This window comes from Haematobia irritans, chromosome 4 (assembly GCF_050003625.1).
Source record: "Haematobia irritans isolate KBUSLIRL chromosome 4, ASM5000362v1, whole genome shotgun sequence".
Classification (NCBI taxonomy): domain Eukaryota; kingdom Metazoa; phylum Arthropoda; class Insecta; order Diptera; family Muscidae; genus Haematobia; species Haematobia irritans.
In genome coordinates, this window is record NC_134400.1 from 91,421,624 (window position 1) to 91,446,314 (window position 24,691).

The 24,691-nt window shown below is 33.2% G+C and overlaps 1 protein-coding gene across 1 annotated transcript; it reads left to right on the plus strand.

Moving 5' to 3' along the window:
* Positions 1 to 1,146: 1,146 nt before the first annotated feature.
* Positions 1,147 to 21,886, plus strand: LOC142236012 (uncharacterized). Its single transcript, XM_075307262.1, has 3 exons — positions 1,147 to 1,553; positions 17,911 to 18,246; positions 18,308 to 21,886. The coding sequence occupies exons 1-3, from the start codon at positions 1,482 to 1,484 to the stop codon at positions 21,338 to 21,340; spliced, it is 3,441 nt and encodes a 1,146-aa protein (XP_075163377.1). The 5' UTR covers positions 1,147 to 1,481; the 3' UTR covers positions 21,341 to 21,886.
* The last annotated feature ends 2,805 nt before the right edge of the window (positions 21,887 to 24,691 follow it).

A 24,691-nucleotide genomic window follows, 5' to 3' on the forward strand; every position in this document is an offset into this window, starting at 1 on the left:
GATACCTTGCCATGGGCTAGTATAACCACAACCCAAGTAATTCGATAGTCTTTAGTAGAAGTTTCTACACGCAAAGAAAAACCCGTTTGGAAAACGTGTACCGAAAACGTTTTTCTTTTGTTAGAGTTTTTTGAATTGCTTCGAAAATTTTAAAGTTTTATCACCAAAAAAATTCGTTTGTTACAACATTTTTATTTTTTCAATAAAAAAAGTTATTTTTGAAACAACGACACAGTCCATTTCGTTTATATCAAACACTGTTCTTTTTTGACTTTAGGTCGTGAATAAGACACATTTTACAGTTCAAAATTTAATATACTACAATGTAATGTTGAAAATTTTACCGAACATATCTGGAATATATGTTAAAAAAAAAAAAACAAAAAAAACTTCATTGGAGACTGCTAAAATTTGCACTAGTTCCAGATCACAAAATTTGCGATCCAAACCACTTTGTTGGTAGAACGTGTTTACTGAGTTGTCATAAATTCAAATGTACTAGCTCTTTAAGAAAATACTTTACAATAAGGAGCGATTTTGTTTGTCTAATATTGTATTCCACAGGAAAGTACCTTTTCGTTTTGTGTAGATTAGCATTATGAATGATCGTGGGGTATAATGCTCGACCGACATTTGTCTTCTTGTTATTCAGTTTAAAATTTGCCAATGATAAACATGTACTCGTAACTCTCTCAGTGTTAACTGTCTCTCTATTTACATGAGAGAAATATGTAAAAACGGTAAATGAAAAATATTAGGCGCCAACAGTTATCGAATGGTTTGTTCATTCCCACTCTTTATTGGTTTCTTTCTCTAATCAATTGTCATGGCTAGGGTGATTGTCTCTTGGGCCAATATTATTGGCGATGGTGTTGTTGCTGACGCTGCTGTTCTTGTATGTGGCTACAACGCATAGTGCGTATGTTTGAGTGGCTTGCTGAATGTCTTCAGTCTCATAAAACCGTTGTGGCAGCAAGTGTGTAGTGTTGTTACATACATCGACGTCATGACCAGGTGCCCGCTTACGGTGCCTGACATGTAGTTGTTTTTGTACGAGAGCCTCTTCCTCAGTTGAATTCTTAATAAATCAAAGTAAAGAATATAAATGGGGGCCCACACGCCTTCAATGTTCGCAGTTAGCATTATTCAGCCAACGGAGCCTCACACACAGGTGTTGCGAGTGCAAGCTTTGGACTGATCCCATATCACCAAATTATTTCAATCAATTAAACAAACAGCCAGCCATCCAAAAAAATGCATCAATAGACCATATAAGGATTACACGGATAACAATTACAAGTGATGAAAAATAGTGACAGAAAAATAGATCAAATAAAAAGAAACCAAATAAATTGTGTGCATTATTATAAAACCATAGTTTAAAAAGAAACCCTTTACAAAACATACAATTGCTAAAGTGCCAAACAACAAAATCTAAACCCTTTCTCTGAACTTATTTGATTTTCTGAAAAACAAAAACCATGTGGAGATATAGTATTTTATTGCTGCTGAGCATATGTGGATATTGCCTTGCAGGTCCAGTGGGCTTAAAGGTAAGATTTCAAATGAAAAACACCATTAAGTTGAGCAGTACTCTCAACATTTTTAATGTCATTATTCGTTGAAAAAAAAATGAAATTATTGGAAATGATGGTCTGAGAAGTGATTGGTTAATTCTAACACCTTTAACCCAACGTATTCTTCTCTAAAATAACATGAATATACGTCTTGTGAACGTTTGTTTCTTAAGTCTTTTGTTTTTTCGTATGCAATGGGAAGAGTCTAATATAATTCACTGTAGTAAAAATTTTCATGACTTATAAGGATTAAAGAGAAATAGGCAGAAAACAAGTGTATATAAGCAAAAGTTCGACAGAACCATATCTACCGTAAGGATGACATTCAATATATTACCACCTCATTCACTTTTGTGTGGATGTAGATTGTGACAGATGGAAAATCAACTACTTAAGTTTGATTTGCATATTCGACAAGACCTATCTAATATGGCACATGCCCTATTCACTATGCATATATTATTTAATATATTGGATTTCCTTTGCCATAGTTGCTAGGTATCATATTTTATTTTATTTTCACTAAGAAAAATTCCAAAAATGGCGAGATTAATTAAGATATCGGATATATCTACTAAAATCAAATAGAACATAGTTTTTTTTGCCAATATATAAAATTAACTTAACATAGTGACGGGAAAATATTTCTGGAAATTTCTGGTAAGAACCGATTGTGAGGGAAGGTTCTAAAGGTACATCATGAAGCCGATACGAAAAATAAGCTTTCAGAAAGCTAAAGAAATCAAATCAGAAATCAACCATGTCATGATATTTTACATAACCAATGTGGTTGTAAGGTCCAATGACCTCTCAGGACTGCATCAAACAGCTACTCGTTGAGGATGGGCAGACTTTTCGAAACTCTTTTCAACTTTTCGGTTTTCCGAGACCAAGATGTATGAATTTAGTCATCGCAGCCACCAAGGTAAAAATACAAAAAATAAGTTTGTCTCTGCACTCAAAAAAAGTTTACTTGGATCCAAAGATTTTGGCCTTCCCTTAAGGATTTTGATATTGATGCCGAACCAACGAAATTTTTTTTGATTAATAAAATTGATCCAGATTTGTGTCTTAAATTTAATACAAAAAATTTTTGAATCTAAAATTATAAACTTAATTTTAATTAAAATTTCATTATTTTAAAGAAATTTGTCCTTAAATTCCACATCGTAAAATTTAGTTTGCGTAATCTTTAATATCATGTTCAATATTTTGTTCAGTGTGGTTAATATTTACACTGAAACATATACGGTCCGAAAACGAAATGATTGGTAAATTTTAACTCATGCCAAAAAAAAAAACGTTTGCTTCTTAAGTCTTTTGTTTTTTGTGTTTGTTTTGGCTCTAGTAAAAGTGTTTGATAAAATGTAAGGATCATAGACTTTCATACTGCATATTACAACAAGTGTATATGACCGAGAGTTTATATACACTTGTGTGTCGCTTTGTTAATGTCGTATGTATTTGAAGTAAGGCAAATGTTCCTTAATATAAAAAAAAACATATATTTTATTATTTATTTACTATTTATTATTTGTTACATTTTTAAAATTTAAAAAATTTTTAAATTATTTATCTATATTAAATTAATTTAAAGAAGTACTGCTCAAATTCTGTCTTTATTTTCAACAATGCCGCGTTTTAGGATTGCACTCTATGGCAAAATGTTTTTATGACAGTCAAAAACTTTAGATCGAAGTAAACTTTTTTAGTGTAGAATCCGACAGAACGCATCTGTCAAACACTAACTGTCAGACTTAAATTTTTAACTAGAATCGGTAAGAGATACTAAGACGATTTTCTACAGCAAAATTTTCACCCATCTAGATATCCGTTTTTATCATTGCAAGCCGCAGCCATCTGATATAAACCGGTTGCTATCCACACTGAAAAAAAGCATACTCGGTTCCAAAGATTTTGTCTTTACTTTAAAAAATTTGGTATTGATTCCGAGCCAAAGAAGCGGAGAATACAAGTAAGGATACTTTTAAGACACAATTCTCTTTTAAATTTAGGTTTTGTGTACTTGCATCTGGGAAGCAAATTTTAATTTTTCGCTTTCTCAGCTTTTTTTCTTCATATGCTATCAAAGTCCTTTAAAAACGAGCTAATGGCAACTTTATTTTCCAAATTTGGACTCGACTTCCAGTAGAAATTATGCTATGTTTGAAGTAAAAAACTTCTTTAAAATAAAGTTTTGAAAAACATGTCCTATATTTGAACGATTTTTTGCTTTGTAGTCAAAATGCAAAAAGACAACAAATTTAAAGACAATTTCATTAAATTTAAAGAATTTTTCTGAATTATTAAAGTCAAGTTGATCTTAGCCTATAAATTTTTTCTTTCATGTTAAGATACCCATTTTAAAGTCAAATCACTTAATTATAAGGACAATACGACTTCATTGAAAAGTTTATCGACTTTTGGACAAGGAAAATAACTTTGTTTTAGAGAAATGCGTCTTCTATGCTAAGCAAAATTTGTATTCGTATTTTAAAGACATGAAATCTTTGACCTCACGACAATATTTTTTTCAGTGCAATGCTCACTAAATATTTTTCTACGGAAGTAATTCCTATAAACTGTTCTTGCCATTCATTTTGTTACAGAGTTCCACCAATCTTAAAAATGTTTATACACTTGGTTTTCTACCGGCACTTTTCTTCCAAATTTCCTTTCTTTTCCTTATTTCGTCGTTAGTTGGATTCGTTTGTTATATGTCCATGTGGTAGGCATAGTGGGTGAATTAAAATTCAAGGCACACATCTAGAGACCCGCTAATAAAAAAGGCCATACGTGAGAATTTTTATTATTTGTCGCTCTATGGACTGCAAGAAAAAAGGTTGCATTATTTGGTAACTATGGTCGAATAATGGTAGTGCATTACATTGAGTGTCTAGTGAAGTTGGTTAAATGAAGAAATATTGCATTGCAAATAGAAGAACATTTGCATACACACTCCTTACAATTGTCTTCCCAAGCTGATGATTGATTGCCACGTTCAACATTGGCTTAAGGTTTAACAGACGAAAAGAATCATTTACAAGATTGTAAGTGGCAACATTGTATGACAAATTCAATTCGGAAGTTCAAAATGATTGTACGAGGATTTCGAGATTTCTTTTTGACGGAAACTTATATAAATAAATACTAAAGTACTATTTTATGGTTAGAGAAAGAAAATATATAAAAGAATTGAGAATACGAACGTGGTGGGATAAGTTAATACATTCAATGAGAGTTGACGTGATGTCTACGAAATATGTATACCGATTCTTTGTTAAATCTTAAAACATGAGTACAAGCCACACATGTGGTATAATGTTCCATTACACCGACAAAAATTACGTTTTGCCCTAAATAACGAACTAAAATGATACAATTAATTTTTAATTGAAAATTTTCAAATACAAAAATTAAATTGTGCGAAATTAAAAAAAAAAAACAAAATATAAAATTTATTTAACTAATTTTTGTGATTGATTTTTAATTAAATATGTTTCCAAATTTAATTAAAATTTTAATTGAAAAAAATATTGGTGATAGTGCTCAGCTATGATTGACGTCAGAAATGGTTAATTGTTTTGTAGTTGAATTATTGTAATTGATTATGATACTATCCGTTGACTTTATTAAACGTTCTATAAGGACAAAATAGCTTTGTACAAGTTCCTTACACTGAAAAAACAGTGAACCCACCAGGAAGAAAAATGTTCTTTAATTTTAGAAAATTTAGATTATTTTTAGAAAATTTTAACTAAACAGTATTACAAACGCTGACATCACGCCGATATCACAAAAATAAGTAAATATTTTTCGACAAAATTCAAGAAAATTTATTAGACATAATTAATTTTTTTCACTTGTTAAAGAAAATTTTATAGTTTGAAGGAAAAAATTGGAGTTAAAAATTGCAAGAATGCCTTTAGTGCCGTGCGAAGTTCAAGATGGGCGAATTGTTGGTAAAATTTACAATATTTAAGAAATTCTTAACTACTTTGCGGGAGACACGATTTTAGTTAATCATTATGCTTCATTTGTGTATAATTTTTCCTCATTTTTTAAATTAATTTATTAACGTGTGCAAAAAATATTAAAGTCATTCGCTATTTTGTCGCTCCCGCTTTTCTTAAGTGCAGGAATTCCAATATCCAGTATCTTATATAAAGTGGAGTGATAAATTCTGTAAAAATATTATTTTTAGCACCACTACACTTCCAAAATAAACTTTAAATATTTTTCAACTGTCATTTTCTTTGTAAATAAGGAATTTCAAATCCAATTTTATTAGAGTTTGAGTCAATTATCCTATTTGTACCATATTCAAATATGATTATAGTAATAGTCTCCTTGTCCGATATAAATAGTCGTGGGTTCTAGCCCAGATTCTAACGGACTCCAAAATGTTTAAAAGAAGGTTGTTCTTCCAAATTTATTATCGTCATATTTCTGTAAACCGAAATTTCATAGCCTGGTAGACTAAATAAACCCTTATACAGAATGGGTCATTTGCGTTATATAAACACTTTTGCATAATTGCATAATTTCAAAATATTTTCATAATTATTGAAGGGATGTGTTTGTGAAATTTGAAAATGGAAACTTTGGACAGTTACTTTAATTTCAAATTTAGATGATGTATTCTTTTTAGAAATATAGACTGAATACGTGCATATATTGAAATATAGTGACTGTGTTTATCTTCCCACTACACCGGAAGATACTTTCCATTGCAACCATTGTAAACGTTCGGACTAGGCAGCACTCAGTGATAAGAGAGAAGAAGAACACTGTTGTATCACAATGGACTGAATAGTCTAAGTGACCCTATACCTAACCTAACCATTGTAAAAGTTTTTTTTGCATTTTGTGTATTAGAAAATATTTCTTATGTTAGTATGATTTATGGCTGATGGAAGAGATTAACATAATATACATTGGTAAATGTCCAGGCAGCGCCTTATAACCGTAGCTTTAGGCGATTTCTAATTTTATTCAAATGTCTAAATATATGCCACATCGAAACAGGTTTCCCTTTGGCCGGGATCCAGGGAAATTCGAAAAAATTCCCGCTTTTCCCGGGAGTGGAAAAAGTCCGGGAAAAAGAAACCCCTACTAGAGACGTATAACATAAAAACGATCTCAAACTTATCCATTTTTCATTGATTGTAAAAACTATCATAAAAATGATCTTAGTAACCACCAATGTAGAATATATTAATAGCGTAACATATTTAAGAAACAGTCCCTACTTAACATTGAAAGACAAATCAAAATTAGACTGTGGTTCCATTTCCAAATGTCCTCTGTAATACACATTGGTAGGCGAAGGGTTAATTCTATGCTAAGTAAAATTCGCATTTGTATTTTAAGAAAATGAAATCTTTGACCTCACGACAGAATTTTTATTAGTGTACTGTCACACATGTCACACAAGCTGCGCACGTGTTCATATTTCGTACATCCGAATGTTTTGTCAGTCTCGATTTATATTCATATGGCCACATTGAAAAAAATATTGCCTTGAAGCCAAAGATATCATGTATTTAAAATACGAATAAAATACGAATGCTAATTTTGCTTAGCATAGAAGACGCATTTCCTGATATGAAGTTTTTTTCCTTGTCCAGAAGTCGATAAACTTTTCAATGAAGTCATCTTGTCCTTATAGTTAAGAGATTTTACTTAAAATTGGGTATCCTAACATGAAGAAAATTTTCCTTTTATTAAGGTCAACTTGGCTTTAATACTTCTGCAAATATCTCAAAATTAATGAAATCGACTTTAAATTTGTTGATTTTTTGCATATTGGCTGCAAAGCAAACAGCGTTTAAAAATGGCAGTTGTTTTTTAACGCTTTATTTTAAAGACGTTTTTACTTGGATCATAGCCATATTTCTACTTTTAGTCGAATCTAAATTAAGAAACTTAAGTTTTCATTACCACGTTTTTAAAGGACTTTGATAGCACATGAAGAAAAAAGCTGGAAAAATAAATAAATAAAAATTTGTTTTCTAGAATCAAGTACGCAAAACTCGAATTTAAAAGAGAATTGAGTTTTAAATGCGTCCTTAATTTAATTCTCCGCTTTTTTGACTCGGAATCAATACCAAAATCATTAGTGTAAAGACAAAATCTTTGGAACCGGGCATTTTTAGTGCAGAGGCTAAAGCTTCATTCGAAAATACTTGAAATTTTGCAATTTCAACGGGATTTTATCCCAATTGACTTGATATTGTAGATGTAGATAAAAATGGCCAGAATACCCACATTTTATACACAATTTCAGTAATGATTTCACCACGTTGTAATCATATCCTACACTGAAAAAAATATTGACGTGAGGTCTTTTATGTCTTTAAAATATGAATGCAAATTTTGCTTAGCATAGATGACGCATTTCTCTAATATAAAGTTTTTTTTCCTTGTTCAAAAGCCGATAAACTTTTCAATGAAGTCGTATTGTCCTTATAATTAAGTGATTTCACTTAAAAATGGGTATCATAACATGAAAGAAAAAATGTTTGGGCTAAGGTCAACTTGACTTTAATAATTCAGAAAAATTCTTTAAAATTAATGAAATTGTCTTTAAATTTGTTGCATTTTTGCATTTTGAGTACAAAGCAAAAATCGTTAAAAAAATAGGACATGTTTTTCAACACTTTATTTTAAAGACGTTTTTACTTGAAACATAGCATAATTTCTACTGGAAGTCTTGTTTTTAACTGACTTTTTATAGCATATGAAAAAAGCTGAAAAAGCGAAAAATTAAAATTTGCTTCATAGAGTCAAATACACAAAACCCACACATTTAAAAGAGAATTGTGTCTTAAAAGTATCCTTACTTGTATTCTCCTCTTCTTTGGCTCGGAATCAATACCAAAATTTTTGAAGTAAAGACAAAATCTTTGGAATCGGGCACGCTTTTTTCAGTGTACTCACCGTAATAACAGAATTTCCACAGAATCGGCTAAGATTTAGATAAGGCTCCAACTTATGTATATTTCTCCCGATTTGGTGAGATCTAGCCTATATCTGTGTAAAATCGCCACTTTTAAGTATCAATTGAATGGCTCAATTTTATCTAAATTTGTAATAAAGGGTGATTCTTTTGAGGTTAGGAGTTTCATGCATTAGTATTTGACAGATCACGTGGGATTTCAGACATGGTGTCAAAGAGAAAGATGCTCAGTATGCTTTGACATTTCATCATGAATAGACTTACTAACGAGCAACGCTTGCAAATCATTGAATTTTATTACCAAAATCAGTGTTCGGTTCGAAATGTGTTTCGCGCTTTACGTCCGATTTATGGTCTACATAATCGACCAAGTGAGCAAACAATTAATGCGATTGTGACCAAGTTTCGCACTCAGTTTACTTTATTGGACATTAAACCAACCACACGAATGCGTACAGTACGTACAGAAGAGAATATTGCGTCTGTTTCTGAGAGTGTTGCTGAAGACCGTGAAATGTCGATTCGTCGCCATTCGCAGCAATTGGGTTTGTGTTATTCGACCACATGGAAGATTTTACGCAAAGATCTTGGTGTAAAACCGTATAAAATACAGCTCGTGCAAGAACTGAAGCCGAACGATCTGCCACAACGTCGAATTTTCAGTGAAGGGGCCCTAGAAAAGTTGGCAGAAAATCCGCTTTTTTATCGACAAATTTTGTTCAGCGATGAGGCTCATTTCTGGTTGTATGGCTACGTAAATAAGCAAAATTGCCGCATTTGGAGTGAAGAGCAACCAGAAGCCGTTCAAGAACTGCCCATGCATCCCGAAAAATGCACTGTTTGGTGTGGTTTGTACGCTGGTGGAATCATTGGACCGTATTTTTTCAAAGATGCTGTTGGACGCAACGTTACGGTGAATGGCGATCGCTATCGTTCGATGCTAACAAACTTTTTGTTGCCAAAAATGGAAGAACTGAACTCGGTTGACATGTGGTTTCAACAAGATGGCGCTACATGCCACACAGCTCGCGATTCTATGGCCATTTTGAGGGAAAACTTCGGAGAACAATTCATCTCAAGAAATGGACCGGTAAGTCGGCCACCAAGATCATGCGATTTGACGCCTTTAGACTATTTTTTGTGGGGCTACGTCAAGTCTAAAGTCTACAGAAATAAGCCAGCAACTATTCCAGCTTTGGAAGACAACATTTCCGAAGAAATTCGGGCTATTCCGGCCGAAATGCTCGAAAAAGTTGCCCAAAATTGGACTTTCCGAATGGACCACCTAAGACGCAGCCGCGGTCAACATTTAAATGAAATTATCTTCAAAAAGTAAATGTCATGGACCAATCTAACGTTTCAAATAAAGAACCGATGAGATTTTGCAAATTTTATGCGTTTTTAAAAAAAAAAAGTTATCAAGCTCTTAACAAATCACCCTTTATATATAACATATATGTATCGCCCGATAAAGCATAAACACCGCAAAAAGTAAACTGTTTTATAGAAAGACGGAACTACCTCATTGAACTAAATTGTACTCAACATTTTGAGGTTTCGACAAAGTTAGGCAAATTTACTTTTACTTTTTAACTGCAATTCACGAAATTACACCCTCATAGAAGAAAACATGAATTAAAAGTAAATAACGAAATCATTTGCGCTAACTCATGACCATATTTTAACAATAAAGCAGTTCATTCTTTCTATTTTTGGGAATCATATGAAAATTTCCTTTTGCTTTAGTTCATATTGAATATATGTGTACAGTCCATGAACTTTATACCCATGTTTAGTTCATAAAATGTTCGTGATATACTTGAAAACAAAAAGCGAAAATTTCTTTGGGCTGTGGAAAATTTCGTAAAAAATAATAAAATTTAACTACAAACATTTTTTTTTTCAATAAAAATAAGTTACAGAAAAATAAAGTGCGTATTTAAACTGACGCTAACTTTTTTTCTGTGAATGCACTTTTACGAAATTTAATAAAAATTGCTTTAGCTTGTAATATTTCATATATAGTTTTTTCTAACATTGTGTTTCGTCCCAGAGCGTTAACTGATTTAAATATTTAAGTCGAGAGATTTTGTAGAAGTGTAAAATAGTTTGTCCAAATTTGTTCAGATTTAAATATATGTATATGTGAATTATATATATATATTATATAGCTTCCAACAAACATGAAGGATTTCAAGATGTACCCAGCAAAAAAAGTTGGAAGTTCTTTTCAAAGAACAGCTTTAAAAAAACTTCCAAAAATGCCCTCCCAAAGATGTTCTTTATATTAACTGCACAGGAAGTTCATTTGAATCAATTTTTTTATAACTCGCTTTTTTCATATTTATAATGGGAAATTTATTTTTTTTTTGTTGTTTCTAATGGGTTAAAAACAGATTAAGAATAAATAAAATAGTACAAAATTTTTAGAATTTTGCCGAAAAAATGCTAAATTCTTTCTAGAAAAATTACGAATTTTGGAAAATATTTGATGACAGATGTTCCCGAAATAACGCATAAAAAAATCATAAAAAGTTTTCAAAAATTATTTATTTGTCATAATATCACAAAATTTCCTAATTCACATCCAAAACACTGAATTCGCCTCACACCTTAAGAAGTGATGCAAATTCAGTGCACCGGCTGTTGAAATGGTGGACATCCATCCTATGACAAGCCCATGCTAAATTCAACGCTTCTGCGTCAATTTGGCACCACTTCCGGATCCAAAAAGAACATTTTCACTACTTTTTTGGCGACGATTTTTTTGCTGGGTAGGTTTAAAAAGTGATGAAGGGTATAGTGTAGTCAGACCCGTCCGTTTTTAGACTTTCCTTACTTGTTGATGGTAGAAAAAATTCCAAGTTAGGTTTCCAGGACTTCACACTGGGCAAATATTTAAGAGAAATCGAAAAAGAATGCGTTGACACAGGCAAAACAGCAAACGTTTTTAGCTTATATTAGATATATTATATCACGATAAGAGTATTTTGCAAAAACGGTATACAGATATTTCGAAAGTGCTCCTTAGGCTACTTTCATTTCGTTCAAATATGTACAATTTACACCATATCAAAGAAAGTCTTTCTTTGAGCGGGATTCTACGGGAAATTTGAAAAAAAAATCCGCTATCCCGGAAAAGGAAAATTCCAAGAAAAACAACATTGCATATCACATTGAAACGTATATTACTATTAAAATATTTGTATACATATTTTTTATGTATAATATGCATGTATATAAATAAAACTACATGGAAGTATTAATCATGGAAACACCAAAATATCCAAAGAAGCAATAAAATTATTTAACAATCTAATATCTTCAATGGATAAAATACAATTAATTAATATGCAACGAACCAATATTAACACACAGTCATTTCGACGTGGTCTCAATTAGGCTTTCAAAATTGTATGTGATAATATTTCATGCTATCCAAAAATGACAACAGCAAAAGTTCAATTTTATTACACCACCGTCTACTGGTCTACGACTGAAATCAGTCAATAAGGCTTACAAATGTTTAAGATAGGAAATGCGCAGGTGCAACAGAGCAGACGCATAGTCAATGTAATGTCAATGACGATTCATCGAATTATGTCTGACCACACGAATTTTCGAGCAAGCACGCTCACAATTACCATCAAAAATTTCTAAGCGAAAGCCATAGACATTTACATTTTGTGCAAACGCACTTGAAATGCTTCATAGCAATTTTTGTATCGATACTGATACTAACCAGCGTCGAAATTATTCATTACTATTGCCACAATCGCGAAGCGACTGAAATTGAAATTTCACTTTATGCGTCTTCAATTCATAGTAACTAGAACAGAAGAGAAATTTATTTTTGTTAGTTTGTGCTTATTTTGCACCCTAAGGTATCGTATGATTGCAGTAAGAAACGATTGTGTTTCTTATTAGACCTATGTTCTGTTATTATCTGTCTCAAGGAGATCAGTCGTCTTCAATGAAGGATGCCAACATGATATTTTTCTAGCCATGGCCCAAATCACAAGGAAATGGTTATCATGCGTACCAATTATGTCTTACGTAGGTTTGGATTTCCGATGAGTTTGGGCTGATTTTTGCGATCAAGTGATGATTATACCCTGCGCCACACTGTGGAACAGCGTATTATAAGTTAGTGCATATGTTTGTAACACCCAGAAGGATAGACACATTGTGTCTTTGGCAATAATGCTCAGGGTGGGTCCCTGAGTCGATATAACCATGTCCGTCTGTCCGTCCGTCCGCCTGTCTGTGAACACATTCTTGTGATTAAAGTCTAGGTCGCAATTTAAGTCCAATCGCCTTCAAATTTGGCACATGTTCCTAATTTGGGTCAGAATAGAACCCTATTGATTTTGGAAGAAATCGGTTCAGATTTAGATATAGCTCCCATATGTATCTTTCGCCCGATATGAACTAATATGGACCCAGCAGCCAGAGTTTTATACCGATTTGCTTGAAATTTTGTACAAACATAACACTTAGTCATATAGTCAAGTGTGCAAAATTTGATTGAAATCGCTTCAGATTTAGATATAGCTCCCATATATATCGTTCGCCCGATATGGACTAATATGGTTCTAATAGCCAGAGTTTTGGCCCAATTTGGTTGAAATTTTGCACAGGGAGTAGATTTAGCATTATAGCTATGCGTGCCAAATTTGATTGAAGTTGGTTCAGATTTATATATAGCTCCCATATATAACTTTCGCCCGATTTACACTCATATGACCACAGAGGACAATTTTTTACTCCGATTTAGTTGAAATTTTGCACAGGGAGTAGAATTAGCGTTGTAGCTATGCGTGCCCAATTTGGTTGAAATCGGGTTTTTTACTAACATTGTGTTCCACCCCTAGTGCATTAGCCGACTTAAATTTTGAGTCTATAGATTTTGTAGAAGTCTATCAAATTCTGTCCAGATCGAGTGATATTTAAATGTATGTATTTGGGACAAACCTTTATATATAGCACCCAACACATTTGACGGATGTGATATGGTATCGAAAATTGAGATCTACAAAGTGGTGTAGTGTATAATATAGTCGGCCCCTCCCGACTTTAGACTTTCCTTACATGTTTTTAGGATGAAAAAGTGAAAATGGTAATTTTTGTATATTCGGCCGAAAGTTAGGTCAGGCCGAATCTTATGTACCCATCACCATAAATTGCGTACAAAGTTCGACTAAAGACTATCAATTATTTGGGTTGTGGTAATAATTACAGATGGCGAAGTATACTAAAAAGTTAGTTCATAGGAAGTCGAAAAGAAGAAGATTAGATTAAATACTTATATAGACTATTTTAAATTTTCATCGGTTTATATAGAGTCTATAAATATCATCCGATACCACATGGTAATTTCAAAAGGATGAAATCTGTTCTTCCAAAACACTCCGAAAGTCAAATCTGGGGCCGGTTAAAATGGAGGCTATAGCTAAAAGTGGTCCGATTTGTGATATCATCCGACCTACATCAATAACAAGTACACTGAAAATAATATATACGTGGTATTCAATTTTTACCCAACCTTCGACTTTCAACTGCATGTGACTTTAAGTAACTTTATTGGTTAATTATTGAGCAATTTCAAATGGTGTTTTGTAACTGTAAGGACCATATTAAATAACAATCAATATACCATTTAATTTATGAAATTAATCGATACTATGATAGGGAGGTAGGATGTTTGTATTATAAACCTTATCCACTATAGAATGGAGGATATACAGGACAGTTGACACGTAGTTTTACAAATTCAATGGATCATATCTTCATCTCAAAAAAGGTTTAATTGATTCGAATGTGTGAAAGTAATCTGCATTTCTGAATATTTTCAATTCACACTGACAAAAATATTGACATAATATTCAAGATTATATAACCTAAAATTAGAGAAACATAACATACACAATATTAAGGACAAATTTGTTTATAATAAAAATATTTTAATTAATAAAAAATTTTTAATCTATGTTTTAACTGAAATATTGAATTTATGATAAAAATGCTCCAAATAGAGGCTAAGAGTTATTTTGAGGGTTTTGTATCTATGGTTTAAGTTTTTGGGGAATTAAGAAAAATTTCCTAATTGGAAGTATCTAATATAATTTGATTTTTTAAATTGACATTTGTTGTTATGTGAATAGCTTCACTCAGCAAAATAAAGCGTCGCAATGTTGGCGCAGAATCGATGAATAACATGGGCTTGTCATAGGACGGATGTTCACCATTTCAGTCTTTGCACTGTATTTGCATCACTTCTTAAAGTGCACTGAAAAAAAGCATGCCCGGTTCCAAAGATTTTGTCTTTACTTTAAAAATTTTGGTATTGATTCCGATCCAAAGAAGCGGAGAATACATGTCAGGATCATTTTAAGACACAATTCTCTTTTAAAGTTGGGTTTTGTGTACTTACTTCTAGGAAGCGAATTTTAATTTTATTTTCGCTTTTTTTCTTCATATGCTATCAAAGTCGTTTAAAAACGATTTAACGACAACTTTGTTTTCCAAATTAAAACTCGACTTCCAGTAGAAATTATGCTATGTTTCAAGTAAAAAACGTCTTTAAAATAAAGTGTGGAAAAACATGTCCTATATTTGAACGATTTTTTGTTTTGTAGTCAAAATGCAAAAAGACAACAAATTTAAAGACAATTTCATTAAATTTAAAGAATTTTTCTGAATTATTAAAGTCAAGTTGACCTTAGCCCAAACATTTTTTCTTTCATGTTATGATACCCATTTTTAAGTGAAATCACTTAATTATAAGGACAATACGAATTCATTGAAAAGATTATCGGCTATTGGACAAGGAAAAATAACTTTATATTAGAGAAATGCGTCTTCTATGCTAAGCAAAATTTGCCTTCGTATTTTAAAGACATGAAATCTTTGACCTCACGACAATACTTTTTCAGTGTGTTATCCGAATTCCGTGTTTTGGATGTGCATTTAAAAATTTTATCATATTTTGACAAATAAATAATTTTTATACATTTTTATGATTTTTAACGCATTCTAACGTTTGTCAGAAAAGTTTGACAAAAATTCGCAATTTTCTTGAAATGAATTTAGCACTTTTTCGACTAAAATTAAATAATTTGAACCATTTTTTATTTCTTACTATGTTTTTAACCTATTTGAAACAACAAAAATTAAAATTACCTACATTTTTTGGAGATAATTTTTGGAAGTGCTTTTAAAGTTTTAGAAATACTTCCAATTTTTTTTGCAGGGAATTGATGGATGATCCTACACCCTAAAAAAATCGCTTCTGTAACATATACCCCAAACACATCTTTCTTCAAGCATATATATTTTCAGGATTGGAGCAAACTAAGTATTGTTTGTATTGTTCAAACATATTATGTTTCACCTTAGGGCATACACTGGTAGTGAAAAAGTTTAATGATTTTTTTGTGTTGATATATTTTTAAGGCGCCAATTGGTTATTTCCATTATTTCACTTGCAGCATAATTTCCAGGTCTCTCTTTCTAAACACATATATGTTTATAGGCTATTTCCAAATTAATATATGTTTGCATCTAAGCATATTATATTTACAAACATTTTATGTCCCAAACATAATATGTTCTAACATATATGTCCCAAACTTGTCAAAATTTTATTTCTATAGAAAATTTTGTCAAAATTTTATTTCTATAGAAAATTTTGTCAAAATTTTATTTCTAGAGAAAATGTTGTTAAAATTTTATTCGTTTCATAATAAAATTTTCATCATTTTCAAAATTTTATTTCTATAGAAAATTTTGTCAAAATTTTATTTCTATAGAAAATTTTGTTCAAATTTTATTCGGTTCATAATCATGGTTGCCACTCGAGCCACAAATAATCTACCAAGATTTTATTTCTATAGAAAATTTTGTCAAAAGTTTATTTCTATAGAAAATTTTGTTAAAATTTTATTTCTGTAGAAATTTTTGTCAAAATTTTCTTTCTATAGAATATTTTGTCAACATTTTTATTTCTATAGAAAATTTTGTGAAAATTTTATTTCTATAGAAAATTTTGTTAAAATGTTATTTATGTAGAAAATTTTGTCAAACTTTTATGTCTACTACTACTGTTATGATGGCAAATGTTCGATGGGAGAATTGCAAGGGTTGTAACGACACCAAGCAAATATGGCCCCATTTCAACTTAAACCGCACACTAGATATGCTAATGTTCTCGAGACGTCAGATATCACTCCTGATATCTGCTATAACGGGTCGCTGCCTGATAGGCGATTTTGCAAAAACTATTGGCGCGAAGTATAATGACTATTGTATGAGCTGTCATGATGCGGAGGAAAAAGAATCAATTAAACACCTCTTGTGTGAGTGTCCTGCATTTTGTGTAAAGCGCAAGCAACTTTTAGGAGCATATAGCTTCAGATTACTGGCGGATCTGGAAAACGTTAACTTAAGCAGTCTGCTACTGTTTTTTGGAACAATCTGGTTGGTTCAACAAAGAAAAATAATCAAGAAGGTTCAGCGGTTAAAACTAGAAGTGCCCATATGTAATAGGTACTTTTAGTTAATGTGGTATCACAATGGACTGAATAGTCTAAGTGAGCCTGAATCTTAATCGGGCTGCCACTTTAACCTAACCTAACCTAACCTTTATGTCTACTACCTTGCCATTGGCAAGCGTTACCGCAACTTAAGTAATTCGATTGTGGATGGCAGTGTTTAGAAGAAGTTTCTACGCAATCCATGATGGAGGGTACATAAGCTTCGGCCTGGCCGAACTTACGGCCGTATATACTTGTTTTTTTTTTTTTTTTTTGCAAAAATAGTGGTTGTATCTTAAAAGGTGCAGTGTGCATTAAACTAACAAATAAACAATTTGATTGTTGAAAAGAATAGAGGTATTTTTACACTTAGTTTTATCTCTGGTAAATTATTCTCTAATTTATAGGTTTTTGAATTTTCGGGCAAAATTTGATTTCAGATTACACAGAAATACTAAAGATTTCCGGGAAACATATTTTTTAAAACTGCATTATGATGTTTTAAATGCAACAAACTCGATTTCGTAGAACTATGTCAAAATTTTAAGACGAAGCAAATTTTTTCTGATTGTTTCTTAAAAGATACAGTGCGCATTTAAGGGTTAAAATTGTGTCATAAGCAATGCGAACAATTTTCATTGAAGCAGTATCGTCGAAGTTGTAAAATATCCGTATTAAGAGCGATAAAAACGGATTTTATGAATGTGGGTTTTTTTCGGTTTAAAGGAGATCCCCAAATTTTGCAAAACCAAAACATATGTGACTTTACCTAGAAATCTACGGTTTTGCAGTTAGAATACTTTCTAGCAAATTTATTTAATTTAAATTTTCATTTCAGAAAAACATTCCTATTGGTCTTCAACAGCGAAATAATGATGCTGCTTCAACTATGGAGAGCACCCAGGCTGAAAGCTCAGGAAATGCTGCTGCTGAAGATCCGAGTTCTGCTGAAATTATGATTATGTCTTCATTGACATTGCCCAGCAATGCTACCTCCATACGTTCCGATATCACAGACAATTTTTCTTGTGCCAACAAGACATATGGATACTATGCCGATGTGGATAATGATTGCCAGATCTTCCATGTATGCTTGCCTGTTACTTATGCGGATGGTAAGGAAAATACATTCCGTTGGTCGTTTATTTGCCCCGAGGAGACAGTTTTCAGTCAGGTAAATATCCGGTGTTTTTAATGGAACTGAATTCTTATACCCATATTGTTTCTCTTCAAAGGAATCGTTTACATGTATGCGTCCGGAGGATATGACAATCTCCTGTGAGGATTCTTTAAGTTATTACGAACTGAATCGTAATTTTGGAATGGTGGATTCGGAAACTGAAAAAGAAACTAATGAAGCCCCTGTCGAAGCGGAAAAGGAAACAGTGGCTATCCAACCCGAAGTAGAGGCACCCATTGTACCTGCTCCAGAAAAACCCCTGGAGAATGCTAGCAAAGTACAAAAACCCAATCGCCGGAAACCAACTGTGTCCTATGCAACTCAAAATAAACCATTGAGGAAGAATACTCAATCACAGTCCGAAATGAATGGCATCCATGCAGACCAAAAAATTGTAGAAACAAATGTCGATAAACTTAAGCCTGTTGGGCAAGAGAACGATATTAAACCTGCCATTCAAAAGTTTAACAGAAGACCTGTTCCCGTTATGCCAAATAGCTTTAAAACTAAAGTTCAAGATTTACAACAGAATGATGTCAATTCATTACGCTCTGATTTGTTCAATCAGAAACGTAAGCGTCCCACAATGTTCAATAGAAAGCCTGAAGATTCAGATAAGAAAACCGAAGAACCTAATACCTCGGAAACTCAAGAAATCAAGACACCTGAACAGAATTTTTCCCAAATGGAATCTGAGGTGTCAAACAGCAACACTGTATCTCAAATGGCCGACTCAGAAGTTGAGTCATCGCAAACTCAAGAGGTTTACGTAAAGCCAGAGGCAACTCCCAACGCAATGGAGGAAGAAACGCCCGTTGAAACTCCATTGAAATCTGAAAGTGTCATGGATGAAAAGAGCCCTCAAGTTTTAGAAGCTTTTGAAGAAATTCCTGCAGTTATTAGTGAAATTATGGAAATCCCAGAATCGGAAGAGAAGAAACCTGAAGATCAAACAGTAATGGAAGAAGAAATATCGAATATGGAGAAAGTGGGAGCAAACGCCAATGTTGATGAAAATCGATCAAGCAGTGAACATTTAATGGTGCAAGAGTCTACTGTAGATGAAAAGCAAGAAGAAACTGAATTAGAATCTCAAAAAGTGGAAGAATCTGTCAATGAAAGTGCTGAAAAAACTTCAATAGTAGAAGATATGCAACCAATGGCGGAAGATACGAAACCAATGGGGGAAAATATGCAACCAATGGCGGAAGATATGAAACCAATGGTGGAAGAAGTGCCCCTGAAATTGCAAACAAGTTCTGCTCAGGATACAAATACAGAGATGCAGACACAGCAAGAGGTTATGAAAGCCGAGGATATTCAAAATGCTGATGAAACATCCCAAATGGCTCAAGAATCACAAATGTCCGAAGAAGTCCATAATAGTGATGAAATGAAAGTCAGTGAAGTTGAAACTCCTGATGTAAACATGAATGAAGGCCAACATCAAAATGCTGATGAAACATCCCAAATGGCACAGGAATCACAAATGTCCGAAGAAGTCCATAATAGTGAGGAAACGAAGGACAGTGAAGTTGAAACTCCTGAAGTAACCATGAATGAAATCCAAACTGAAGTTGCTATTGAGAATACTGACAAAAATATTGATTCTGAATCTGTTGTGGAAAGCGAAGCAACGTCAGAAGTCGACGGCAATCAAAATTTGGATACAGAACTAGAGGAGTCAACTAAATTGAATGAAAGCGAAATGACTATTCCTAATGAAGAAGAAGGTGTTTCAGGTGAAAATATTCAAACATTAGCAACTGATGTCTCTACTGCCGCTGAGGAAATAGAAGAAACAAAATCGGATTTACCTTCAGTAGATGAAACCGAAGTACAACAAACGAACATTGTTAACTCCGAACCAACCATGTTGGATGCAGCCAATGTTGAACCTATCCAAACCATTGCAGAAATGGAAGCAGAAAAGCCAGCAGAAGCTCCAGAATCCATGCCAGCCACCGATGAAATGAGCCAACCGGATCCGATGGTACAAGAAATGCTCGAAGAAACTAATGAAGATGACAGTAAAAAACAAACCATTGGGGGATTTAAGCCGGTCGACCCCGTAATGGCAGCCGAAGCTGAACAATTGATAGCAGATTTCATCAACACCCTCAGGAAAAATGATTTTACCAATGAGAAACCTGGAATGCTGGGTATGCAAATGCCCATTAATCCAGATGGCGAAGAAACTGTAAGAGAAGAAGCAAAGGAATCAATGGAAGGCATTAAAAATGAGGATTCCCAACCAAACATATTTGAAACACCCGGTGAAGGTGAAGAAGATAAAACCGTAGAGATGTCTGAGGATACAATGAAAACACAAGACGAGATCCAAACTCAGACAATGGACTCGGCTGAAACCCTCAATGAAATGAATTCTTTGAAATCGATTGAAAACAATGTAGATGCTCAGCAACCCATCATGGTACCAGTTTCTGTTCCTGATATGATTATGTCTCATATGCCTATGCAAGATACCTATGAAATCCCCGTTCAAGTTATATCCACATCTGGTGATGAATCTATGCCAGAAATGATTCAACCAGAAGAACAACAACCAATGAGTGATAGTACCCCTGTTGAAATGCCATCCGGAAATGTGGAAGCTCAACAAGAAATGGACAATTCTGCTATGTTCACCGCGGGTGGCTATAAACCCTTGAGCATAGATGATATTGTGGAATTAGTGAAGGAACGCTTGGATCAAAAACCCATAGATGAAATGGAAACTCCTATGCAATTGGATCAGGTTTTAAATGAAGCCATTCCTACTGAAGCCAACGAAGCTACAAAAACCCAAGAAACTATCGATGAACAATCACAACCTGAAGTTCAAGAATCTCAAGAAGATATTGTTATGCCTATTTATCATAGAATGAATGAACCTTTGAAGGTAGATGCTGAAGTTCAAACCGATAGCCAAGGTGATTCAGCTGTAGCCTCCGAAGCTGCAATGCTGGTAGTAGATCCAACTTCCACACAGGAAAAATCAAATCGTTCCTATAGATCTCGCAGTATGTTAAGTGCCAAATTGGATCCTCGCAAACGTCGTTTCCTATTCCGGTCGGATGAAAGCTAAATCTCCAACTCTAATCCTGTGTGGTCTCAAAGAGATTGTAGAAACCTTAAACTGCGCCATTTATCCCGCCCAAAAATCTTATTATTTTAGATTTCTTCTCTCTCTATCTATCTATAGCTTCTGAAAATCTTTCTACCCTAGTAATATATTCCCATATTATTACATACACGAAGTTAATACTTTCAGTTCAATTCGATTTCCATATGAAAGTGTTTACTTGGAATATATTGACTGGACTCTATATCTTCTTAGAATATCCCTAATCTATTATATTGGTAAATACTTTGACTGTAGCTTTTCTTTAAAAAGAAAGGTTTTATGAAAATGTGTTACAGCGAAAACGCTGTTGCCTTTTTTTAGATTTATTTCTTTTTAGAAATTAACCAAATTTATCAACACTAGCCAAACGTTCTTTAGAGAATGGCTTTAATTATTTCGATTTTTCTTGTTTTGTTATTTATTTTGCGATTTAAAGAAATTATGATCTATGATTTTTAAATACTGTGTCGAATCATTACTTTAATAAAAAATATATATAAAACTCAATCATCGGACTTTTGAAATTTGGCAGGAATTGGGGGTTTGTAGAGAATGTTGTGGCTGATTTATTTAAATTTGATTGTAAAGAAAATATTTTTAAAACCAAATTAGGGATCTATAGTGCAAGCCAATAATCGATTTGTCGACTTTTCGATTATTGACTTTTAATCAAAAATCAATTTCCGATTATTTTTACTAATCGAAATTCGTATATTCGATTTTTCATACTCGAATTTCATACAAATAATGATTATACAAAATATTCGATTATTAAATATATTTGTCTTTTTACGAGTGTTATCAAGATTACAAACATTAGTGTTGCAGCCGCAACTTAATGTTCCGGCCTAAAATGTTTTTATACCCTCCATCATAGGATGGGGGTATATTAACTTTGTCATTCCGTTTGTAACACATCGAAATATTGCTCTAAGACCCCATAAAGTATATATATTCTGGGTCGTGGTGAAATTCTGAGTCGATCTAAGCATGTCCGTCCGTCCGTCCGTCTGTTGAAATCACGCTAACTTCCGAACGAAACAAGCTATCGACTTGAAACTTGGCACAAGTAGTTGTTATCGATGTAGGTCGGATGGTATTGAAAATGGGCCATATCGGTCCACTTTTACGTATAGCCCCCATATAAAGGGACCCTCAGATTTGGCTTGTGGAGCCTCTAACAGAAGCATATTTCATCCGATCCGGCTGAAATTTAGTACATGGTGTTGGTATATGGTCTCTAATAACCATGCAAAAATTGGTCCATATCGGTCCATAATTATATATAGCCCCCATATAAACCGATCCCCAGATTTGGCTTGTGGAGCCTCTAAGAGAAGCATATTTAATCCGATCCGGCTGAAATTTGGTACATGGTGTTAGTATATGGTCTCTAACAATCATGCAAAAATTGGTCGACATCGGTCCATAATTATATATAGCCCCCATATAAACCGATCCCCAGATTTGGCTTGCGGAGCCTCAAAGAGAAGCAAATTTCATCCGATCCGGCTGAAATTTGGTACATGATGTTGGTATATGGTCTCTAACAACCATGAAAAAATTGGTCCACATCGGTTCATAATTATATATAGCCCCCATATAAACCGATCCCCAGATTTGGTTTGTGGAGCCTCTAAGAGAAGCATATTTCATCCGATCCGGCTGAAATTTGGTACATGGTGTTGGTATATGGTCTCTAACAACCATGCAAAAATTGGTCCATATCGGTCCTTAATTATATATTGCCCCCATATAAACCGATCCCCAGATTTGGCTTGTGGAGCCTCTAAGAGAAGCATATTTCATCCGATCCGGCTGAAATTTGGTACATGGTGTTGGTATATGGTCTCTAATAATCATGCAAAAATTGGTCCACATCGGTCCATAATTATATATAGCCCCCATATAAACCGATCTCCAGATTTGGCTTGCGAAGCCTCAAAGAGAAGCAAATTGCATCCGATCCGGCTGAAATTTGGTACATGGTATTGGTCTCTAGCAACCGTGCAAAAATTGGTCCACATCGGTCCATAATTATATATAGCGCACATATAAACCGATCCCCAGATTTGGGTTGCGGAGCCTCTAAGAGAAGCAAATTTCATCCGATCCGGCTCAAATTTGGTACATGGTATTGGTATATGGTCTCTAGCAACCGTTCAAAAATTGGTTCATATCGGTCCATAATTATATATAGCCCCCATATAAAACGTTCTCCAGATTTGACCTTCGGAGCCTCTTGGAGGAGCAAAATTCATCCGATCAGGTTCGAATTAGGAACGTGGTGTTAGTATATGGTCGCTAACAACCATACCAAAATTGGTCCAATCACACAAAAATTGGTCCATATCGGTTCATAATCATGGTTGCCACTAGAGCCAAAAATAATCTACCAAAATTTTATTTCTATAGAAAATTTTGTCAAAATATTATTTCTAGAGAAAATTTTGTTAAAATTTTATTCGGTTCATAATAAAATTTTCATCATTGTCAAAATTTTATTTCTATAGAAAATTTTGTTCAAAAGTTTATTTATATAGAAAATGTTGTTAAAATTTTATTTCTGTAGACATTTTTGTCAAAATATAGAAAAAAATATAGAAAATTTTGTTAAAATTTTATTTCTGTAGAAAATTTTGTCAAAATTTTATGTCTACTTTGTCAAACTGAATTATATACGTATTGGATCGATCTTTTTTGATTTAATATATACCACGTATGGACTTACATACAATTTAGAAGATGGTGTTAGGAGGTTTTAAGATACCTTGCCATCGGCAAGCGTTACCGCAACTTAAGTAATTCGATTGTGGGTGGCAGTGTTTAGAAGAAGTTTCTACGCAATCCATGATGGAGGGTACATAAGCTTCGGCCTGGCCGAACTTACGGCCGTATATACTTGTTTTATTTTATTTTTTGTTTTTAATTTGTTTAATTTACTTAAATTTTGTATTTAAATGTTAAATATAAAATGTTTAACATGTACGGTGATTTAATGATTCTTTATCAGGTACATTTTAATTCCAATGAAATCAATCAATGTGAAAAAACATTAAAGTCGATTTTTGGCAGTCAAAATTAAGATATAGTTAAAAATATAAAATCAATGTGTCGATTATTTTTATATTAATATTAGATTTCGACTTTTCTAGATGTTCATGCCAAAACCAAATATATACTACCGCAACTTTGGCCTAGTGGAATGTTAAATATCCACCACCTTGGATCTCATATTTGATGACATTTAAGGTTGTAAATTTAATATTATATTAATCTTCTGTATGTGATAAGATCCCGGTGGACATTTTT

What these genes read in the sequence shown, in the direction of transcription:
- LOC142236012 (XM_075307262.1), top strand. Translation starts at nt 1,482, where the DNA reads ATGTGGAGATATAGTATTTTATTGCTGCTGAGCATATGTGGATATTGC. An exon ending in CAGGTCCAGTGGGCTTAAAG is followed by an intron (nt 1,554 to 17,910) that starts GTAAGATTTCAA and finishes TTTTCATTTCAG; the next exon opens with AAAAACATTCCTATTGGTCT. An exon ending in AGGAGACAGTTTTCAGTCAG is followed by an intron (nt 18,247 to 18,307) that starts GTAAATATCCGG and finishes TTCTCTTCAAAG; the next exon opens with GAATCGTTTACATGTATGCG.